This window comes from Anabrus simplex, chromosome 1 (assembly GCF_040414725.1).
Source record: "Anabrus simplex isolate iqAnaSimp1 chromosome 1, ASM4041472v1, whole genome shotgun sequence".
Taxonomy (NCBI): domain Eukaryota; kingdom Metazoa; phylum Arthropoda; class Insecta; order Orthoptera; family Tettigoniidae; genus Anabrus; species Anabrus simplex.
Window position 1 is genome coordinate 516504499 of NC_090265.1, and position 19587 is coordinate 516524085.

At 36.8% G+C, this 19587-nt stretch overlaps 1 protein-coding gene across 2 annotated transcripts in view; it reads left to right on the top strand.

Annotated features, from left to right (window-relative positions):
* Nucleotides 1-19587, top strand: part of LOC136857057 (zinc finger protein ZFP2) — a 146514-nt gene that overhangs the window by 80804 nt on the left and 46123 nt on the right. For both annotated transcript variants that reach the window (XM_067135420.2, XM_067135421.2), the window contains exon 5: nt 9832-9938. In XM_067135420.2, coding sequence (XP_066991521.2) covers nt 9832-9938 — 107 coding nt within the window. The remainder of the gene's footprint in view (nt 1-9831; nt 9939-19587) is intronic.

Genomic DNA, 19587 nt, shown 5'->3' on the forward strand with positions numbered 1-19587 from the left:
TAGTGTATATATATAGAGAGAGAGATTTGTGTGTTAGTTCTCCTGATACCCCCCAGAGCGCCCGTAAAGTGGTGAATAATTGTCTGGTTATCTCTATTACTGACCCACACCCAGTCCCTGTATTGGTTTCGCACATGGGGCTTTAGATACGATTTCACAGTCACTCATATCATATGAGCTGTCACTTTCAATTAAAATTTCTTCTTCAATGTTATCATAATTGCCATCACTGTTCTCCTAATCTGAAACACTTTCATTTAACTCAGCAATAGCATTGCTGTCACTTGCCTATACTACTCTCGGAGCCATGGCTGGGAGAAAGGCTGACACCTGATGAAATTAATGTGCTTTCAGAGGCTACAATTAGGCAATAAATAACAGTGCAAGTTATAAGAAGGAGAGTTGTAAACAAGCCACATTCATGTTCTATTCGCAGAAGTTCGTAAAAGGGAAACCCTTGCAGAGGTAATCAAAATATAAGCTAGTACATGCGACTCGACTCGATGCAGCGTGTGAATGTCTCATCATTTGAGTTTAAGGCCTGGTCAATGCTCACTTGAACGTCACGTCAAATAGTCGAGTGAGTTAAGGAATGCAATTGTCAGTGGCAACATGAATACAGTATGTTGGAGGTCATGAATGTACATATCGGCATGTTATGTGGGGAGTTTTCTTGAAAATTATTGAGCTTTTTTTTATTGTGCTATATATATGGTATATATAATGTTGTTGTTGAGATGATTAAGAGAAAAAGCTGATATTTACATTCTGGTGATATCGGTGCTGTGTTGAAAGATATTGACTTTGACAACTTCAGTTTAATTCTTGTAACTTGCAAAAGAAAACCTGCCCTGCATGTTTGGGAATGTTTCCAAAAAATATCACAAAATGAACGAACAAACAAACAAACCCCATTGCGTGACACTTCTGATTGGCCTTGGCCTCATAAGTGACCTTTGCTCAGCCTGAAAGCCTGTAGATTATGAGATGACACATGGTCAGTGTGACAAATTGTTTTGGCCATTATTCTTGGTTTTCTAGATGGGGGCTGCTATCTGAACATCAGATAGCTCCTTATTCTCATGTGGGCTGGGCGAACCAACCCTCAAATACAGGTAAAAATCCCTGACTTGACTGGAAATTTAACCAAATATCTCCAGGCAAAAGGCAGGCTCACCACCTCTAGACTGTGGGGCTAGCAAGAAATATCACACACTAGTGAAATACAGCCTGTAGACACCTTACAAGACCCAGGGAAGGATGTTTTCTAAGGTGTTTTTTTTTTTTGGTAAAATTGTAGCATAAAATAGGTAGGGGCAAACGATAATTTTCTGTAGTAAATTGAATTAAAATGGAAAAGATTGAAAGTGCCATCACGGAGAACATTCACCATTTGGCATTTTTACTGTTCAATTCTGAAAAATGATTTTTTTGGACTAACAGGAAAGTTGCATTTCAATTTAAATAATGACTGCTTTAAGAGAAGCTATTGTGTGATGCATGTTGTAAGATTCTAAGAATTTAGACAGATTTCTAACATGGCTTGCTGGTGCTGTGTGGAGTGAATTTGCAGTATTGAATACTTACCCAGCTATTGTTGTAGAAGACATTGAAAACACCTCCTTTTTACAGGGCTGACAGTGCTTTTTTGATTATTTTTGACTTATCTTTTTATACCAACCATAGAAAATGTACCATTGTTATCACAGGTCTCATCAAGCCTTCCCCAAAAGATAGCCCAGTTTTCTTTGGGAACCTTTATTCATCTGGTAATCATTAACACAGTTGATAAGACTGCAAAGATTTGTACAGTCGTCAAATTTTCTTGCCATTATTGATGGTTTTGGGAGTTATTTCTCATCCTCGTGAGTCCCATCATACTCTTGAATCCTCCTGGAATTGAATGATAAGAATGGAATTGAATTTAATTCTCTGGTTCATCTGGTGAGAAGGTAGAGAAATAAGAATCAGTCTGTACTGTAAGTGTGGGGTACATAACAACCTCTGAGAACGTCTTATGTGTACCACATGTTCACAATGGCATATACATGTAAAAAACTTGTATCATCATTTTTACTAAGGTACCCAATACTTGACTGTGGTTTACATACACACTGTACCCATCTTGATTATGTCTGGTTAAATGTTAGTCTTACAAGTTATAAATCTTATCGTGGGTCCATATTAAGCAACATATATCTTTCTAATTTTTTTTTTTTTTTTGAATCCACCGTTTCACTACATTATGTTTTCTTGTTGATTTACATAATTATTTTTACATTCTTGTTATGTCTTAAGTGGGACGTGTTTCACCTATTTTTTAGGCATCTTCAGCCACTGTTGCTATTACCTAAGATCAAAATAGCCAGGATCCTGGGTTTTGTCTATTCTAATATTATAAAGAGGAAAAATTTGTATATTTGTTTGTAACGGATAGACTCAAAAACTACGGAACCGATTTTAAAAATGACTTCACCTATAGAAGAATATGCCATGGTTAGACCCTATGGATGTTATCACGTAATATCAAAATACAAAGCCATCTTCAAGGTTACAGTGCAGACGAATGGATCGCGGTCCATAATCTGAGAATGAGCGATCAGTTCCGCTGTCAATCGCAAGGAAAGAGATGGAGCGCAGTTACCACTCGCCAGCCGCTGCATGTGTGTTAGTGACTTGCACCACCTTTCCCTTATCCCCTACTGCTTCTCCTCAATCCTCAATCTCTGTCTCTCTACCTGTGTTTGCATTGCCTTGCTTCTCAGTCAAACACTAGACCCGCTTTCCGAGCCATATGACAAATTTGTGGACAAGGCACTCTCTCGTTGTCCAACCCAATAAAAAAGAGATCGGCATGTATTATGGTATATTATGATTTTGAAGTTTACAACTCTAATGAAGTTCTGTTTATCATAAACATTATTTTATTCTGTGATTATAATTACAGAATTCTATAAAGTATAATAATTTTTAGTCTGCCTCTATGGTGCAGTGGTCAGTGTGATTAGCTGCCACCCCCGGAGGTCCAGGTCTACCACAAAATTTGAAAAGTGGTATGAGCGCTGGAACAGGGTTCACTTAGCCTCGAGGGGTCAACTGAGTTGAGGGAGGTTGATTCCCTCCTCAGCCATCCTCAAAGTGGTTTTCCATGGTTTCCCACTTCTCCTCCAGGCAAATGCCAAGATTATACCTAACTTAAGGCCACGTCCGCTTCCTTCCCCGTTCCTTGTCCGTCCTTTCCAACCTTCCCTTCCCCAACAAGACCCCTGTTTAGCATAGCAGGTGAGGTCACCTGGGCGAGGTACTGGTCCTCCTTCCAAGTTGTATCCTTGTGACCAAAAGTCTCACACTACAGGACACTGCCCTTGAGGCAGTAAAGGTTGGATCCCTCGCTGAGTCTAAGGGAAAAATCAACCCTGGAGGATAAACGGTTTAAGAACATTATTTTTAACATTCTGTAAAAAACAGCCTCCATGGCTCAGGCGGCAGCGTGTCTGCCTCTCACCGCTGGGTTCGGTGGTTCAAATCCCAGTCACTCCATGTAGATTTGTGCTGGACAAAGCGGAGGCAGGACAGGTTTTTCTCTAGGTACTCCGGTTTTACCTGTCATCTTTCAGTCCAGTAGCACTCTCCAATATCATTTAATTTCATCTGTCAGTCATTAATCATTGCCCCAGAGGAGTGCAACAGGCCTCTGCAGCCAGTACAATTCCTATCCTCGCGGCAAGATGGAGGCTTCATTCATTCCATCCCCGACCCGGACACTGACTGGAAAGCAGGTTGTAGGTTTTCATAACAAAACACTCACATTATTATGAGAAAATATTTTCCCAAAACATTATTTTATTACTTTATTTACATATTTACATTTCATATTGTGCTGTATTAAGTCCCCCTCATTGGCTGAATGGTCAGCGTTGAGGCTTTCGGTTTAGAGGGTCCCGGGTTTGATTCTTGGCCAGGTCAGGGGTTTTGATCACATCTGATTAATTCTTCTGGCTCAGGGACTGGGTGTTTGTCCCAACACTTTCCTCTTCATATTCAGACAATGCACTAAACTACCAACCACCACAGAAACATGCAGTAGTGATTACATCCTTCCTTGTAGGGTTGGCGTGAGGAAGGGCATCCACACGTAAAACAGGACCAAATCCACTGTGTGACACAGTTTGCACCCGCAAATCACGGATGTGGGATGAGTGGTAGAAGATGCTTGTGCTATATTAAAAAGGAACCTTTCAGTATTAACCATCTCAGAATAATAAATCATCACATCAATTTTTGAAGAGTTTTACAGACTTACTTCTTCTTCTTCTTCTTCTTCTTCTTCTTCTTCTTCTTCTTCTTCTTCTTCTTCTTCTTCACCGTATAATACCACTCATGCAGGGGTTGACATTTTCATCAGTCCCACACATGATCTTCTGAACGACTTACGTACAAATGTCACCCGACCATAATAGCTAAACTTACGGAGATTTTTTTTTCCTGTTTGATGGTGTCTGATCTCTTCCTCTTCTTTCATTTGTTGGTATCTGCTCCCTGATTTTGTTGTTGTGCCTCTAGCACAAAGGTGGGGTCTCGGATTTTCATGCCTTGAACAGTTAGACTGTTTACAACTTCTGGCAAAATGTACTGCTTATAAAATTGTACTAATTTTTGGAAGAATCTTCATTTGACATAACAACTCATCCTTTTCTATCCTCCCTACAAAGAGTTTTCCTTTCCTCGTGTACACTACAAAATCAAACCATTTTCTCCTGGTGATATTCAATAGACCTTGAAGAGTCTCCATCGCTCAGGTGGCCGGCCTCTCACCACTGGGTTCCATGGTTCAAATCCCGGTCACTCCATGTGAGATTTGTGCTGGACAAAGCCGAGGCGGGACAGGTTTTTCTCTGGGTACTCCAGTTTCCCCTGTTATCTTTCAGTCCAACAGCATTCTCCAATATCATTTCATTTCATCTGTCAGTCATTAATCATTGCCTCAGAGGAGTGCGACAGGCTTCGGCAGCTGGCACAATTCCTATCTTTGCCACCAGATGGCAACTTCATTCATTCCATTCCTGACCTGGCTGAATGACTGGAAACAAGCTGTAGATTTCCATGTTTAATTGACCTTGAACCTGAAAGAGTAATTGTGGCTTCGTTTCAGTTGCAAATTTCCTTCTGAAAGTTCCAGGTACAAATCTTCTCTCTCTCTTTTTTTTTTTTTATTTTTTTTTTTAGTCACCTCTTTTCTCAAATCGTATTCAGTGATGGAGGCAAGGCATTTCACTTGTACGACACCATCACCATCAGGACTGGCTCCGAGGAATGTATGTTCTTGGTCTACGAAAAACCCACACTTTTTGACAATAATGCCAGTTCAGTTCTCATACAGTTTGATGATGATGATAATGATGATGATGATGATGATGCTTGTTGTTTAAAGGGGCCTAACATGTGGTTCATTGGGCCCTAATGGTACGAAATTAGGCAGATTGTAAAGACAGTTTAAAAGTGCAAAATTCATCCACTGACCAGAATTCAAAACGTGATGGTGAAGAATGAATGGATGAATATGAATTTAAAATAATCATTGGATCCAACTCACAATATTGTAAGTTAAAAATAATTCCAAAATTAATCCACTGACTAGAAAAAAATTATGATGATGAACAATGATTACGAACTTAAAACAATAATAAAAAACAACAACAATAAAACAACAATAAAATAATTCCAAAATTAATCCACTGACTAGAAAAAAATTATGATGATGAACAATGATTACGAACTTAAAACAATAGTATACACTGACCAAACGGCTGCTTCCAAAGCACAATCCTGTATCGATGATGCTTGTTATTGAAATAGGTCCAAAATCCAGGTCAACGACCCCTCATAATGGTACTTATTACTATGAAAGTAAGAAACATGGTATTCCTCATGTAGCGGTACTAATGGTGAGTAACGTAGACTTACGATGTTCCACACATTGTGGTGCTACTGACAAGTAATACACACAGACCTATGGTGTTTCTCACATTACGGTGTCACTCATAGGCAATTAAAATAAAAATATATCGTGGTTCCACGTACTCAGTACAAGAAAACTTATTAATGCAAGGTTACATTATAAGTCAATCACAATTGGGACCGGTTTCAACTTCTAGTCAGGGTCATCTTCAGTCTGTCGTTCAAAAGGCGCAAGGTAAAAATTTACTGGCAAATAAAAGACGTAGAAAACACAAACTTTTTCACAAGATGAAAGTTCAGTATCACATAAAAAAGATGCACTGGGTGTTCAAAGGTCTTATAAATCTTGATGTGGAGATAAATAATTATCTCGATGTTGGATCTTGTAGTCATATGGTTTATAGATTAAGAAACAAATAACTGGTTGTTATTGTTTTTATGTAGAAAAGTTGAAGTTAAGCACCAGTGAGAAAAATAAGTGCAGAATTGGAAACAATTGAGTATCACAGAAGACGACTGAAGGTATCATTAAATGACTGATCAGAGTTCATATGGTGGTGAAGTGGTCAGTCTGAAGGACAAGTCGTTCTGAACCATATTTGAGAATAATTCTCAGTTCATTGCAGAAATAAAGACATTTATAGAAAGTAAAAATCAATTTATGAGGTGGATAGGAGTAAAAAGGCATGAGAAAATAAAATATAAAATTTCATATTGTTAAGAGTGTTTGACATGCAGTGAGGGATAATATTTGGAAATGAGTAAGAAAAGGAGGGGGAAAAAGAAGATAGTGGATTTGAAAGAGAGATTTTAAAAAATGAAGTAAGGGGAGTGGATCTAAGTTGGGTCAGGTGGTTGAGGTAATTGGGGCAAAAGACATGGATAGGAAGTATGTAAAGCGTGGAAAATTGTATTTGAGTTTAAAGAAGAAAAGTTTTTAAAAATGAAAATAAGAAAGTTGAAAAGAATATTTGGTTTTTCTGAAATGTCGTTTAAATTGAAATTGGGATTGAAATATTGAATGGAAAGTTCTAAATTCCCATGGAGGGAATTAGATATTTTTCACCAATAGAGATGGATGAAATAATGTTGTTGTGAAAAGAAGAGGGTCTTTATTTATTATTTCATTTATTTGTATGTCTTGTTTTATGTTAGTGAAAGTGTGTTTAGAATTATGTATATGCTGTCCTACAGCAGAGAATCTATTATATTTTAAAGCGTTAACATGTTCTAAACATCTAATATTAAAGTTACGTCCGGTTTATCCTATATACGAGGAATTGCAATGGTTGCATTTAAATCTAAATTCTATGATAAAGCCGAAGAAGAAGAACTGTACAAAAACCTAATACGCTTTAAAAAGTATTTAATTTACTAAGAATAATTGCAAGACCTTTCAAATAAACAGATGCTCTATGCAATTTATTTTGTGTAGCGTAATATAAATATTGTACCTGGTCAAGATATTCTTTCAGAGTAGAAACAGGAGCTAGATGAAGATGAGAGTTCTAATCCCATCCCATTCTGTTACCCAGCGTGTAGCTCTGAGGTGGCGTTCGATCTCATACGTCAGAGGGCGTGAGTTAAAATACGTGCTTTTAAGCAGTTACTTTACTGGTTTATTAATTAATTAACTTATGCTTATAAATTGTAACAATAATTACTGACTTGTATCGTGACATAATGGGGCAGTGGTTTCACCTAACAATCTGTTATGTATTTCCTTGGAGTCTTCCAATTGAATAGAATTATTTGAAACACTCATTAAGACTTCTTTTCTTTTCTCCCAAGTGGCCCTTGCAGCTTGGACTTTTTTGGAAGGTTTCCATGGAGGACGATGTTTTTGTAGGATTCTTGAATAAAATGTGAATATTATAGAATGAAAAACAGTGTTATAGGTGTAAACCCCGCTATAACTCCATCACAAAAAACAAACACAAAATTAGCAAATGCAAGGCGTAATGGGTGAGATAATATTCTTCTATCGTTTCTGCAAGACTCTGGTATATTTCATGTAAAAACTCTTTGGTATAGACTGATTGGATGAGTCAGCGGGAAGGAGCTGCATATAGCAAAGGTAGAACTAGGTTGGGGATGGTGAGGGAGGAGAGGTAAAGAGAGTCTGGGTGACCGTGTGCTCCCTTGCCGCTGTGTATGTGTGTGTGTGTGTGTCTGTGTTTGATTCAGCTAACATTTTGCAGAGTCTGAAAGGTACATACACCACAGGTATATCGCTGAACCGATTTTTTTCTATCAAACCTTCTTACTGCTCAGAATGAGAGCCGCTTCAGGTAGCAATAACTTTGAAGTTAATATAACAAATTTTTCTCACTAAAAATGCTATTCAAATCTAAAAATATTAACGAAATATTTGAATTTCGAAATAAGTGTTATTGCTAATTGAAGGTACTACTACAGGGGTTCTTGCACAGAAATATGTGCCTTAACTCTCAAAATAGCTGCTTTGAAGCCACGTCCTCAGCAAACAAGCGGACGTTACTTTCTTCAAAAGGCATATAATATGTCACAAAGACCTATATTAGAGATTAAGGATAAAAATAATAATGAATGAAAATCCACAGCCTGTTTATAAAAATAAAATTTCATTTTTTGACTGCATAGCCTTAAAGGTTACAACCTTCAGCAGCTACATGTATGTTAAGTATCCATCACTTTCTCTGCCTCTTCTGTTCACAACATTATCTGTCAGCCAGTAACAAAACAGTTGTTTTTGATGGTGTGCTTAATTCCACCATGACATTCCAAAACAATTCATTTCTTTAAAAATGCATGATGGGGTACACCAAGGCTCGCTCTACAACAAAGACAAATGTTATACATTGTGTAGCCAGCACATTCTGAAACCTGTGTCATATAATGCATAGATGACTGAGTAATTTAACATACAGTTTAGCCAGGTTAAACAGAATAACGTGTTACATTCATATCTGAAAAATAGAATTTTTTAAATGCTTTTAACATTGCCTGTTTAGCCATAGCCCTATTGTTTGAATGGCTGGTCATCAGTTTGTATGCAACAACTGAGAAGTGCGAGCAGCAACACTGCAGTCACAAGACCACTCGGCTCTACACTCTATGCATAATGTTAGTCTATGCACACATTGCTAGTATGCTAGTAGTAACCACATGGGGGGTACGCTTTTGTTCTGTAAATATGTACTGGCCTCTGTGCTAATTATTTACTTACATAAGTGCATAGTGGTTGGTAAGGAAAATAGGAGTTACAAAGCACAATTTCAATTAACTGTGATTGCATTAGCAGAATATAATGGCAGTCCTGCTGCAACTCGTGAGTTTTTTTGTAGAACCATCAGATACATGCTACAGGCATAAGTACCATAAGAAAAAAAGTTGTAGTGTATCAAGAAAACAGCTATCATTCAGCGGAATAAAATTGGGCCAGTAGGCTGAAATCAAACAAGGAACTGTTAAAATATGTAACTGGATTGAGAAAAAACAGATATTAATTTTCATACAAAATGTTGCAGTTACAGGGACTGGAGGTACAGAGAAAGCATTATAGGAATTTCAAAGTTTAAAGCAAGTAGAGGATGGTTGTATATATTCATTTAGAGGAATAGCATTTCTCTGTAAAGGACGTCTGTATGCTGGTGATTGCCAAAGGCTCCTACTGAAAAAGTGATGGAATTCCATTGGTAATTTAGATTCAAAATTTGCATAATTTTTTCCTACCCCTATTTTTTAAAACCTGCTAAAAAGTGAGAAAATTATGCACGTAAATATGGTAATTCAATCTTTAACATTATTAATCATTACTGCCTCCTTTTCAAAGTATTAAATCATTCTTTTAAATAAATTTTAATTCTGTGAAATGCCTTTAAATTGCTTCAGAATTTGCAAGAGGTCCAAGGTAATAAATCCTATGACCCTGCGGAATTGGAATCTACTCTCACGGAGTTCCTCACCATTAAGACTGATCCACCTCAGGAGAACTTGAGGTAGGTATAGAGATACATCCAGGAATCAGATTTGTATGGAAAATCATCATTTATTTAGTTCTTGAGTTTTTTATTCCATCATTAAGAAATCTTTATTTTTTTCATAAGCAGTGCGTTTGTTACAAGGAAAGCTTCTGTATTATTTTAACTCTTTTGCTGCAGCTGTTAATTTTATTGATTCATTTCAATATAGTGTTCGCTACAGAAGTCAACTTAGCATTTGCCTGCTAGTACTCAAACCAGCACTTTTAACAAAGCAGCAGATAATAATGCATACATGTGTGTGCATCTGCTAGGCATGTACTGAGAATATTGCTGAAATCAAAGCTGTGAGCATTAGGCCTGTATTAATTTGTTAACGTCCGCCTGCCAACATTCCTCTTTGCTCTCTGGCTGGCAGTATCGCACTCGTAACTGGTTACGAGTGTGCTGAATAACATTAGTATCGACGTTGAAGAAATCCATTGGCTGTTAATGTTAGATGCAAATTCAGTGCCTTACAGAGGATCTTTTAGATATAGTGTCCATTAACACCACTACCACCACAGGTACAGACATCCTTAGAGCTGTAGAAAATGTCATTAATGTAGTTGGTTTGGATTGGAATAAACTGATATCTGTTACGACAGATGGTGCACTGGGAATGTGAGGCAACAAAAGGGGATTCATTGCCTTGTTATGGAATAAACTTGGGTGCAATAAGACCACGTTGCCTGGCATTCATTGCATTTTGCACTAACAAGCAATTTGTGTGGCGTAAGCCAAGTTAGGAGATGTCATGGAAGTTGTTGCCCACCCTGTAAACTACCTAAGGTCCCACAACTTGATGCACTAGCAGTTTAGGAAATTTGTGAAAGAAGGAGACCAAGAGTATGATGACATTGTGTAGCACAGTGGTGTCCGTTGGCTTAGCGATGGTAAGGTTTTAAGCAGATTTTTTGAGCTGAGACTTGCGCTAGTTAACTTCTTAAATGAGAAAAACAAACATGAGTCAAAATTAGAACACCCTCAGTGGATAGCACACCTTGCATTCCTAGTTGATATTACCAATCATATGAATGTTCTCAATGTTGCTATGCAAGGTGAAATCAATGTAATATCTAATATGGTCGAGAAAGTGGAAGCATTCAATAAAAAACTTGTACATTGAGAAAGCCAGCTCAAGTGCAGAAACGCAATGCATTTTCCAACGTTGGACTCTGTTTGTGAATGTGCCACATTTGAAGAGTATGTTTCAGTAATTGTAGACATCAAGAAATAATTCACAGAACGATTTCAAGATATTAATATTCTATCCCCTCTTCCACAAACACTCATTGTTTCAGTCGATGATGCTCCTGTTCACTTGCAGATGGAACTTATCGATCTCCAGCCTACCGCACGTCTTCGAGATAAGTTCTTCCTTGTCAAAAGTACGAAAGGATTTTCGAACATTTCCAGCGAGTAGACTTTCTGCGCCTGCATTATGAGGCTGCTAAATCTCTCTCAATATTTAGTTCAACATATGTTAGTGAGAGGTTTTTTTCTGTAATGAAACTTCATACACTATGGCTGTGTGTGAGATTATCTGACGAAAGCTTCCAAAACAGCTTGTGCTTGTCTGTGTGCCGTACGTTTGTGCCGGATATTGGTTTCATCATTACTTCGGCAAAGCATTGATAAGATACAATAGTATTTCATATGTGATATCTTTTAAGTTAAAAAGTTAAAACAAATCAAATTTATTATATGGTCAACCTTTTTAATACATTATATTCATAAGAATGCTCAAGAGATGGTTTTCCATGGTTTCCCATTTTCACACCAGGCAAATGCTGGGGCTGTACCTTAATTAAGGCCACGGCTGCTTCCTTCCCACTCCTAGCCCCTTCCTGTCCCATCGTCGCCATAAGACCTATCTGTGTCGGTGCGACGTAAAGCAACTAGCAAAAAAAAAGAAGAAAAAAAAGAAAAAGAATGCTCAAGATTTATACATTACAATCAATTGGGACATGTTTCACCCTTATTGTGGAATCCTTTTCCCCAAAATCACAGATCGTTGGGATTGCGATATTTTCATAATAATTTATCTTAACACCTGATTGTAAGAATACTATGTGTTAACAAATATATTCCAGTCAAAACTATACTAACAGTCAAAGCAAATTATTAAAATGAAGTGATGCTCCTGAAACAGTCTTAAAATTGTTCATCAAATGTCTTTTGACACTTATTAAAATTTTTCTGTAGTTAGGTACTGTTCTGTCTTTTTAAAACAATGATCTTAAATAAGAAAAACTAAACACCTGGATACACAAGAAAACATGTAAGGGCACTTATGTGTAAGCATTGGAAAATGCAGAATTTAGATAGAAATTAATCAGTTGTTATCTAAAATACTAGTTGTTCGAAAACATCTAATCAATAGTATGAGAAGGGAGGGTTTAGATAAACCCCTTTAAAATATCTTAACTCATGGCACAATTTGTTTTCTAGGAATATGTCTTATTTGTAGTAAAGAACATTAATATTTTGCATATTAAAAAAAAGAAATTGAGCTGTATACATTCATACACTGGATTCATATTCAAATAGGCCTCAGTATTAATAGTATATTTAGTTGTCTTGTGACATAATTTATGCATGTAAACAATAATGGTCTTAAAATCTTGATCCTTAAGCTCGTAATAATAAATGTTAGTATGCTAGTGTAATGTTAGTTTGAAGTGTTATGTTCTAAATTATAATGTCAATTTTTGTTGTTTAAGGAGCTTTGTTACTCTTGGTAAGTAGGTAGAATGAGATCAAGATGCAGGGGAAATTAGTCTTGCCACAGTGCTGATGGTGATCGAATGGGAGACTCACAGAAAACTTTCTTGAAGGTGGAAGAATGAGAATTTCTTCATAGGAAATAAGCATTGAGTATGTCTCCTCTTGTCTTGCTTAGCAAGATTGTATCACCCGTGTCACCCGGCTTATTGACTGACAGGCAGGAGCCACCAGAACAGTTAGATCTACTTAGCACTACCTTGACAGACAGTATCCCTCTCAAAGGCTAATAATCACATCTACAAGTATGACTGTTCACACGCAACTGTTTGTAACGTCAAGGACACAATTCAGCAATCAAGCTACAGCCTAAACTTGGAATTGTGACACCACTTTAAGTGACAGAAAACATACGATCATTTTTTTAAATTACAACATTTTAATAACAACACTCAATCCATCTAATTTATTCATAAATATCCAGCTGTTGTTTATAATTGACATTGTTTTTATGAAGTTCAGGTACAGAACATTTGGGATTAATGTACCCTAAGAAGATTACACTCTCTACTCAAGACTGTTACTATCCCAATGATCTGCAAATTTTAATTTTAATTTTTAAAATTTTTTAGTTTTCATTTTAATTTTTATGAGTATAGACACTATCAATTCTCGATACTCATAGTGTGTAATGTGTCATTTCTTATATTATAACTGTAGCATGTTAACTTTAAGATGTTTTTAATGTGTAACATATTTTTAATTGTAATCCATGTATGAATAAATAATGTTTCAGACATTTGACCTTAAGATTACCTACAGGCTGATGATGCCCTTAACAAGTGGTAAAACATGTCTCTGAGAAGTGTATATAGTATTGTGTAGATTTCATCCACATAGCACGTGGCTTGTATTGAATAGGCGGTGATAATAGAATAAATTATTTTTGTGATAATTTGCTTATTGTTTGACATTGTCGAGGTGAATGGCTGGTGTTTCAATTCTGAAGGTCGGCATCATTTCAGTCTTTTCAAATGATATTTGCAGTCCAATTCTTGCAGCAATTTTCTCGAGTTTTTCAATTTGAAATTTAGTTTCGTCCATACTACTTTGCTTGTAATGCAAGATCGTCTGTCAATGCTAGGCAATTAAGTTTAATATTTCTCCCTATCTTGATGTTTGAATGACATTTCTTTACCCATTCTCGCATGACTTTCTTTAGTATTAATTTTGTTTTTTATCGGAGTATTTGTAGGAATTTGTAGAAATTCCTTTGGTTCTGCACAATTTTCAAAAGTTTGCAGAATGCTTTTGCCATGATTTCAGCATTTATTGTAGTATAAATTTTGTTTGTAATTTTAAAAGTCAACGTTTCAATTCTTGGTGATATTGTTTGAAAATCTATAATGGAATCTATTATATTATCATTTAGACTTTCACGGCCCGTGTAACTATTCATGAGTTGTATTTTTGGGCTTATGCCGTGTAAATAATTATAAACACACTCAACGTTTCAAAAGGAACCTTGCCTTTCTTCATCAGGAGACAAAAGAGAAAAGAAACGACGTATTGATGGTTGCTAGGAGAAAGCAACAAGGAAGCTTCAAATGGTGCCCAAAGATGTATAGGGGACGCCATTTTAGCCCAATGCTAGAGACAATGAATAGTAACAGCAAAGCATTACTCTCTTATGGTTCTGATTATAGGTAGCCATGATTCACTGAGGTTGTAACCTGTATCGCGGTTGAAATTATCTGGATGTTTACGTATTTCAACCGCCTCCCTGATAATTCTTGGACGATATTGCTTTATACGGGCAAGAACATCCACTTCTTGGAACAAGACGTCATGACCAGGTGTTAGGGCATGCTCAGCAACAGCTGATTTATCAGGTTGGTTGAGTCTGATACATCTGGTATGTTCTTTGATGCGAGTACACACCGTTCTCGAAGTCTGCCCAATATAAACCTTGCCACAAGTACAGGGAACTCTGTAGATACCAGGTTGTTGTAATTTAGGCAGACTTCGAGAACGGTGTGTACTCGCATCAAAGAACATACCAGATGTATCAGACTCAACCAACCTGATAAATCAGCTGTTGCTGAGCATGCCCTAACACCTGGTCATGACGTCTTGTTCCAAGAAGTGGATGTTCTTGCCCGTATAAAGCAATATCGCCCAAGAATTATCAGGGAGGCGGTTGAAATACGTAAATATCCAGATAATTTCAACCGCGATACAGGTTACATTCTCAGTGAATCATGACTACCTATAATCAGAACCATTAGAGAGTAATGCTTTGCTGTTACTATTCATTGTCTCTAGCATTGGGCTAAAATGGCGTCCCCTATACAGCTTTTAGCACCATTTGAAGCTTCCTTGTTGCTTTCTCCTAGCAACCATCAATACGTCGTTTCTTTTCTCTTTTGTCTCCTGATGAAGAAAGGCAAGGTTCCTTTTGAAATGTTGAGTGTGTTTATAATTATTTACACGGCATAAGCCCAAAAATACAATTCATGAATGGAATCTATTATTTTTATAATCACTATAAATCCTGTTCCAAATTGGAGACATTGTTTTATAACTCTTTGGCCTGGTTTTTCCTTTTTATATTCTGTAACCTTGAGATTCAAATGGCTCTTCTATTGTGTTTCTCATTTCTTGAAGTCCTGCTATTAAAATTTGTGTACCCAATTCATTTATAAAACTTTTAAGTTTTCCAATTCTCGGTAAGGAATTAATATTATGTATCACTATATAGTTAATTTGATTATGTTGAATCCTATATTTATTTGATCACCAATGCTCCGACTCATTGCCGTCTTTCAGTTTGTTATCCACTGAATCCAAAGTAGCCTTCTCCTGTCGGTTGTTTAGACAAGACGGTGGAATTGTTTTGCTGAAAGACTTTTTCATAATTGACTATCGAAGTTAATGGACGTTAGTTGGAGCCCACTCCAAATTACAACTACGGTTATCAACCGAAGAGGTATGATGATGTATGTTTGGTCCGCGAGAGGTATTTTATTTTGCTCATGTCTGCCAGCAAGTCACTGAGGTAATTTAAGTACTTACTTATCATTTGTTGAATGTTTTACTTAATTGAGGTGAGTAAACACTTCAAGTCTTGAGTATTGCCTTAAAGCATAAGTAGAGCCTTAAAAATTTTCCAGTACTTATTTCGGTTGAGTAAAGACAAGTATTGTCTTAAATCAAGAAGTAAGCTCTTAAATATTTTCAAGGAAGCTGAAGGGAATACTTGTTTGTGCTTATCTCACTTTGGATAAGGCAGGACTCTTGAATTTACTCAGCAAGAAATGTTACAAGGACAGAAATAATATTAGTCCTAACCGATCCAAACATTTGTTACATTTTGAAGACAACAGTGTCGATTATCTGATAGATCATTTTTTGACAGAAGTTGATGAAACAGGAGGAGGAGCACATAGTTCACGACAAAAGATGGAGATGTTTCTTCGTTTTCAGAGTGATCCTGGATTCCAGACAGGTGTTGCAGATGATTGTGGAGTTCACTATACAACAGTCTGCAGGACAATAAATAGCGTCGCTGATAGCGTAATGGAGAAGGCACACCAATAGATAAAGTTTCTGTCTGATTTACGAACCATGAATTTGGCTAAATTGAAATGGTCAAATAGGTTTCAAATACCTACAGTCATCGATGCGTTGGACTGCATTCACATATATTTCTTTTTTTTTTTTTTTTGCTAGTTGCTTTACGTCGCGCCGACACAGATAGGTCTTATGGCGACGATGGGACAGGGAAGGGCTGGGAGTGGGAAGGAAGCGGCCGTGGCCTTAATTAAGGTACATCCCCAGCATTTGCCTGGTGTGAAAATGGGAAACCACGGAAAACCATTTTCAGGGCTGCCGACAGTGGGGTTCGAACCTACTATCTCCCGAATACTGGATACTGGCCGCACTTAAGCGACTGCAGCTATCGAGCTCGGTCATATCAATTTTAAAAAACCTTTGATGTTTGGAGGTGATTATGTAAACCGGAAAGGATTCCCTAGCATAAATGTGCAAGTTACTTGTGACACAAGTGAACTGATCACAAGTGTAGAATTATTCAACGTAGTGCACTCGAAGGAGAGAGTCATAATGGAAAGAGTATTTGGGTAACTCAAACAAAGGTTCCCCATTTTGGGTAGTGAAGTCAAATATATTTAGAAAAAGGTGCCAAAAGTAATTGTATACTGTGCAGTTTTACACACCATCAGCAAATGTTTACAAGACTTGGAGTTTACAGAGGAAAACTTAGAAGACAGCTGCAAAGAATATCCAGGTTGAATCAAAACTAGTTACCTACAGCACAGAGGCATCAGGAAGCATAATGCAATAATGGAAGTACTTGATACTCACCGGACTTAAAGTACAAACTGCTGTAATGCCATTAATATAGGTTATGTATTAGTGCAATGCATTATGGATATTGGAAGTTGTGTACTACAAAGAACATGAAAACAAAAAAATATGTTGTACTGAGAGTAACTGTCCAATTCTATTTGCCAAAGGAAATTTATGCTAAAATAACTAAACAAAGGGTCACGTAAAAGTACATCAAATGACCAAAAGACACAATTTTTAACATAAATGCTACAGACTGATGAGTTTTTGTAGGTCTGTAAGTATGCTAGAATCCAGTCAGGTCTCACTATTTGCTGCTGATAGATCTGAAAGTTGTGATAGAGCACTAAGTCTTTGTAATCTAGCAGGGTGTAATTGTTCTACTAGAACAAGACGCTGCAGTTCTTGAGTTGATCATTTTTCAATTTTCTTTTTCCATTTCTAACTTGAATTTCTTCCTTAATGGTCGCTTGTTTTTCTGTTCAGTATATGCAGTTGCAGTTGGAGAAAGTTGTGAGATTGTCCCTTCTTCCATGTTTCCTGGGATACTCTTCTCTTCATTTGGTCCAGAACCAACAGCACAAGCACCTGGAATTCTCTTGAAAACTGGATTATGTTCAAAATCTAGAAGTCCTAAAACTGTTTTTCTTACTCACGTAACTTAATTTTTTGTTTCCTATTGCATTTTTGTCGTTTTTTTTCCACATCTGTTTTCATATTATTGAACATTTTTCTCAACTTTTTTGTAGTAATACTTTTCGTAGTGTTCTTCAGAAATTCCTATATAATATCTTTCCATGCTTTTTCTTTAGCCTGCACAATACCTGGCATCATTGGTTTGTTTAAAAGAACAGTGCATTCTTTAAGCAGCTTGGTCAAAATCAGCCTTTGACGTCCACTTTCTAGAGGTAATTCTTCTTCACTCAAACACATGCTTGAAGATACTGGTTATATTCACACTGATACGGTATACAGTTTCCTGCGAGGCATGTCATAACCTATTGAAATAAGCTGAATCCAGCAGCCAACATTTCCAGTATGTTAAGTATTTACTTATTTCTATGCAAAAGACCCATTGTTGGCAACAATCTGGTAAAATTTAATGGACTGCCCAACATCATAAAAGGGACATGATTTGCTACGTCAAGTCATCACAATACAATCATTAGCACTTTTTGACATAAATATGTCTCCTGGCTGGGGGTCATCTGAAAATTAACAATGCAAAATTTGTGACTCGATGTTACCTAGCAACCATGCAGATTGTGATGTGAAGTATTGATGGATGGCCGTGATTGAGAGACTTATTGAAGGCTCTAGGCCTTATCTCATCATGCTCTAGAGTACTGATTATTTCATTCATGGTAGTTTCATAGGCCTGAGTCAGTTTCCCCCTTCCAATGAACTGATTTCTACACTTGTCTACTGCATACAGATGTCTCTCAAAAACAGTGGCGGCTCGTGAAAAAATCGTCCTACGTGCTACAAAAAACAAGCTCTGCATATTGCCATGATGAACAACTCATACTTCAAACTTGGTACTACTACTACTACTACTACTACTACTACTACTACTACTACTACTACTACTACTACTACTACTACTACTACTACTACTACTACTACTACTACTACTACTACTACTACTACTACTACTACTACTACTACTACTACTACTACTACTACTACTACTACTACTACTACTACTACTACTACTACTACTACTACTACTACTACTACTACTACTACTACTACTACTACTACTACTACTACTACTACTACTACTACTACTACTACTACTACTACTACTACTACTACTACTACTACTACTACTACTACTACTACTACTACTACTACTACTACTACTACTACTACTACTACTACTACTACTACTACTACTACTACTACTACTACTACTACTACTACTACTACTACTACTACTACTACTACTACTACTACTACTACTACTACTACTACTACTACTACTACTACTACTACTACTACTACTACTACTACTACTACTACTACTACTACTACTACTACTACTACTACTACTACTACTACTACTACTACTACTACTACTACTACTACTACTACTACTACTACTACTACTTTTCTCACAATTTATAACTCAGAACAAACAAAAACAACATTAATTTGGAAGCAAATGAATTCTTCGACAACTGTCTACGAGATATAATTCGTTGGAGAAATATTGTTTTTACTAACCTAATGGCGCAACTTACATCAGTGCAAATAGAATCGTGGGAATATAGATCCCTACTAAGAACACTAATTTAATTTCACTTTATATACACTGCAGTGGATAAATAATTTGATAAATCTTCGTATAAACTTTAGCATTAACACAATGACAGAAAAAATACGCACCAGTAATATAACTGCGAGATTTAAAAACGCACAAAGCAACTGAAAGAGCTGCCAACTGATTCATTGAGACCTCCCCTATTACCAGAGTAAATGTCCGGCTCCATGGCTAAATGGTTAGCGCGCTGGCCTTTGGTCACAG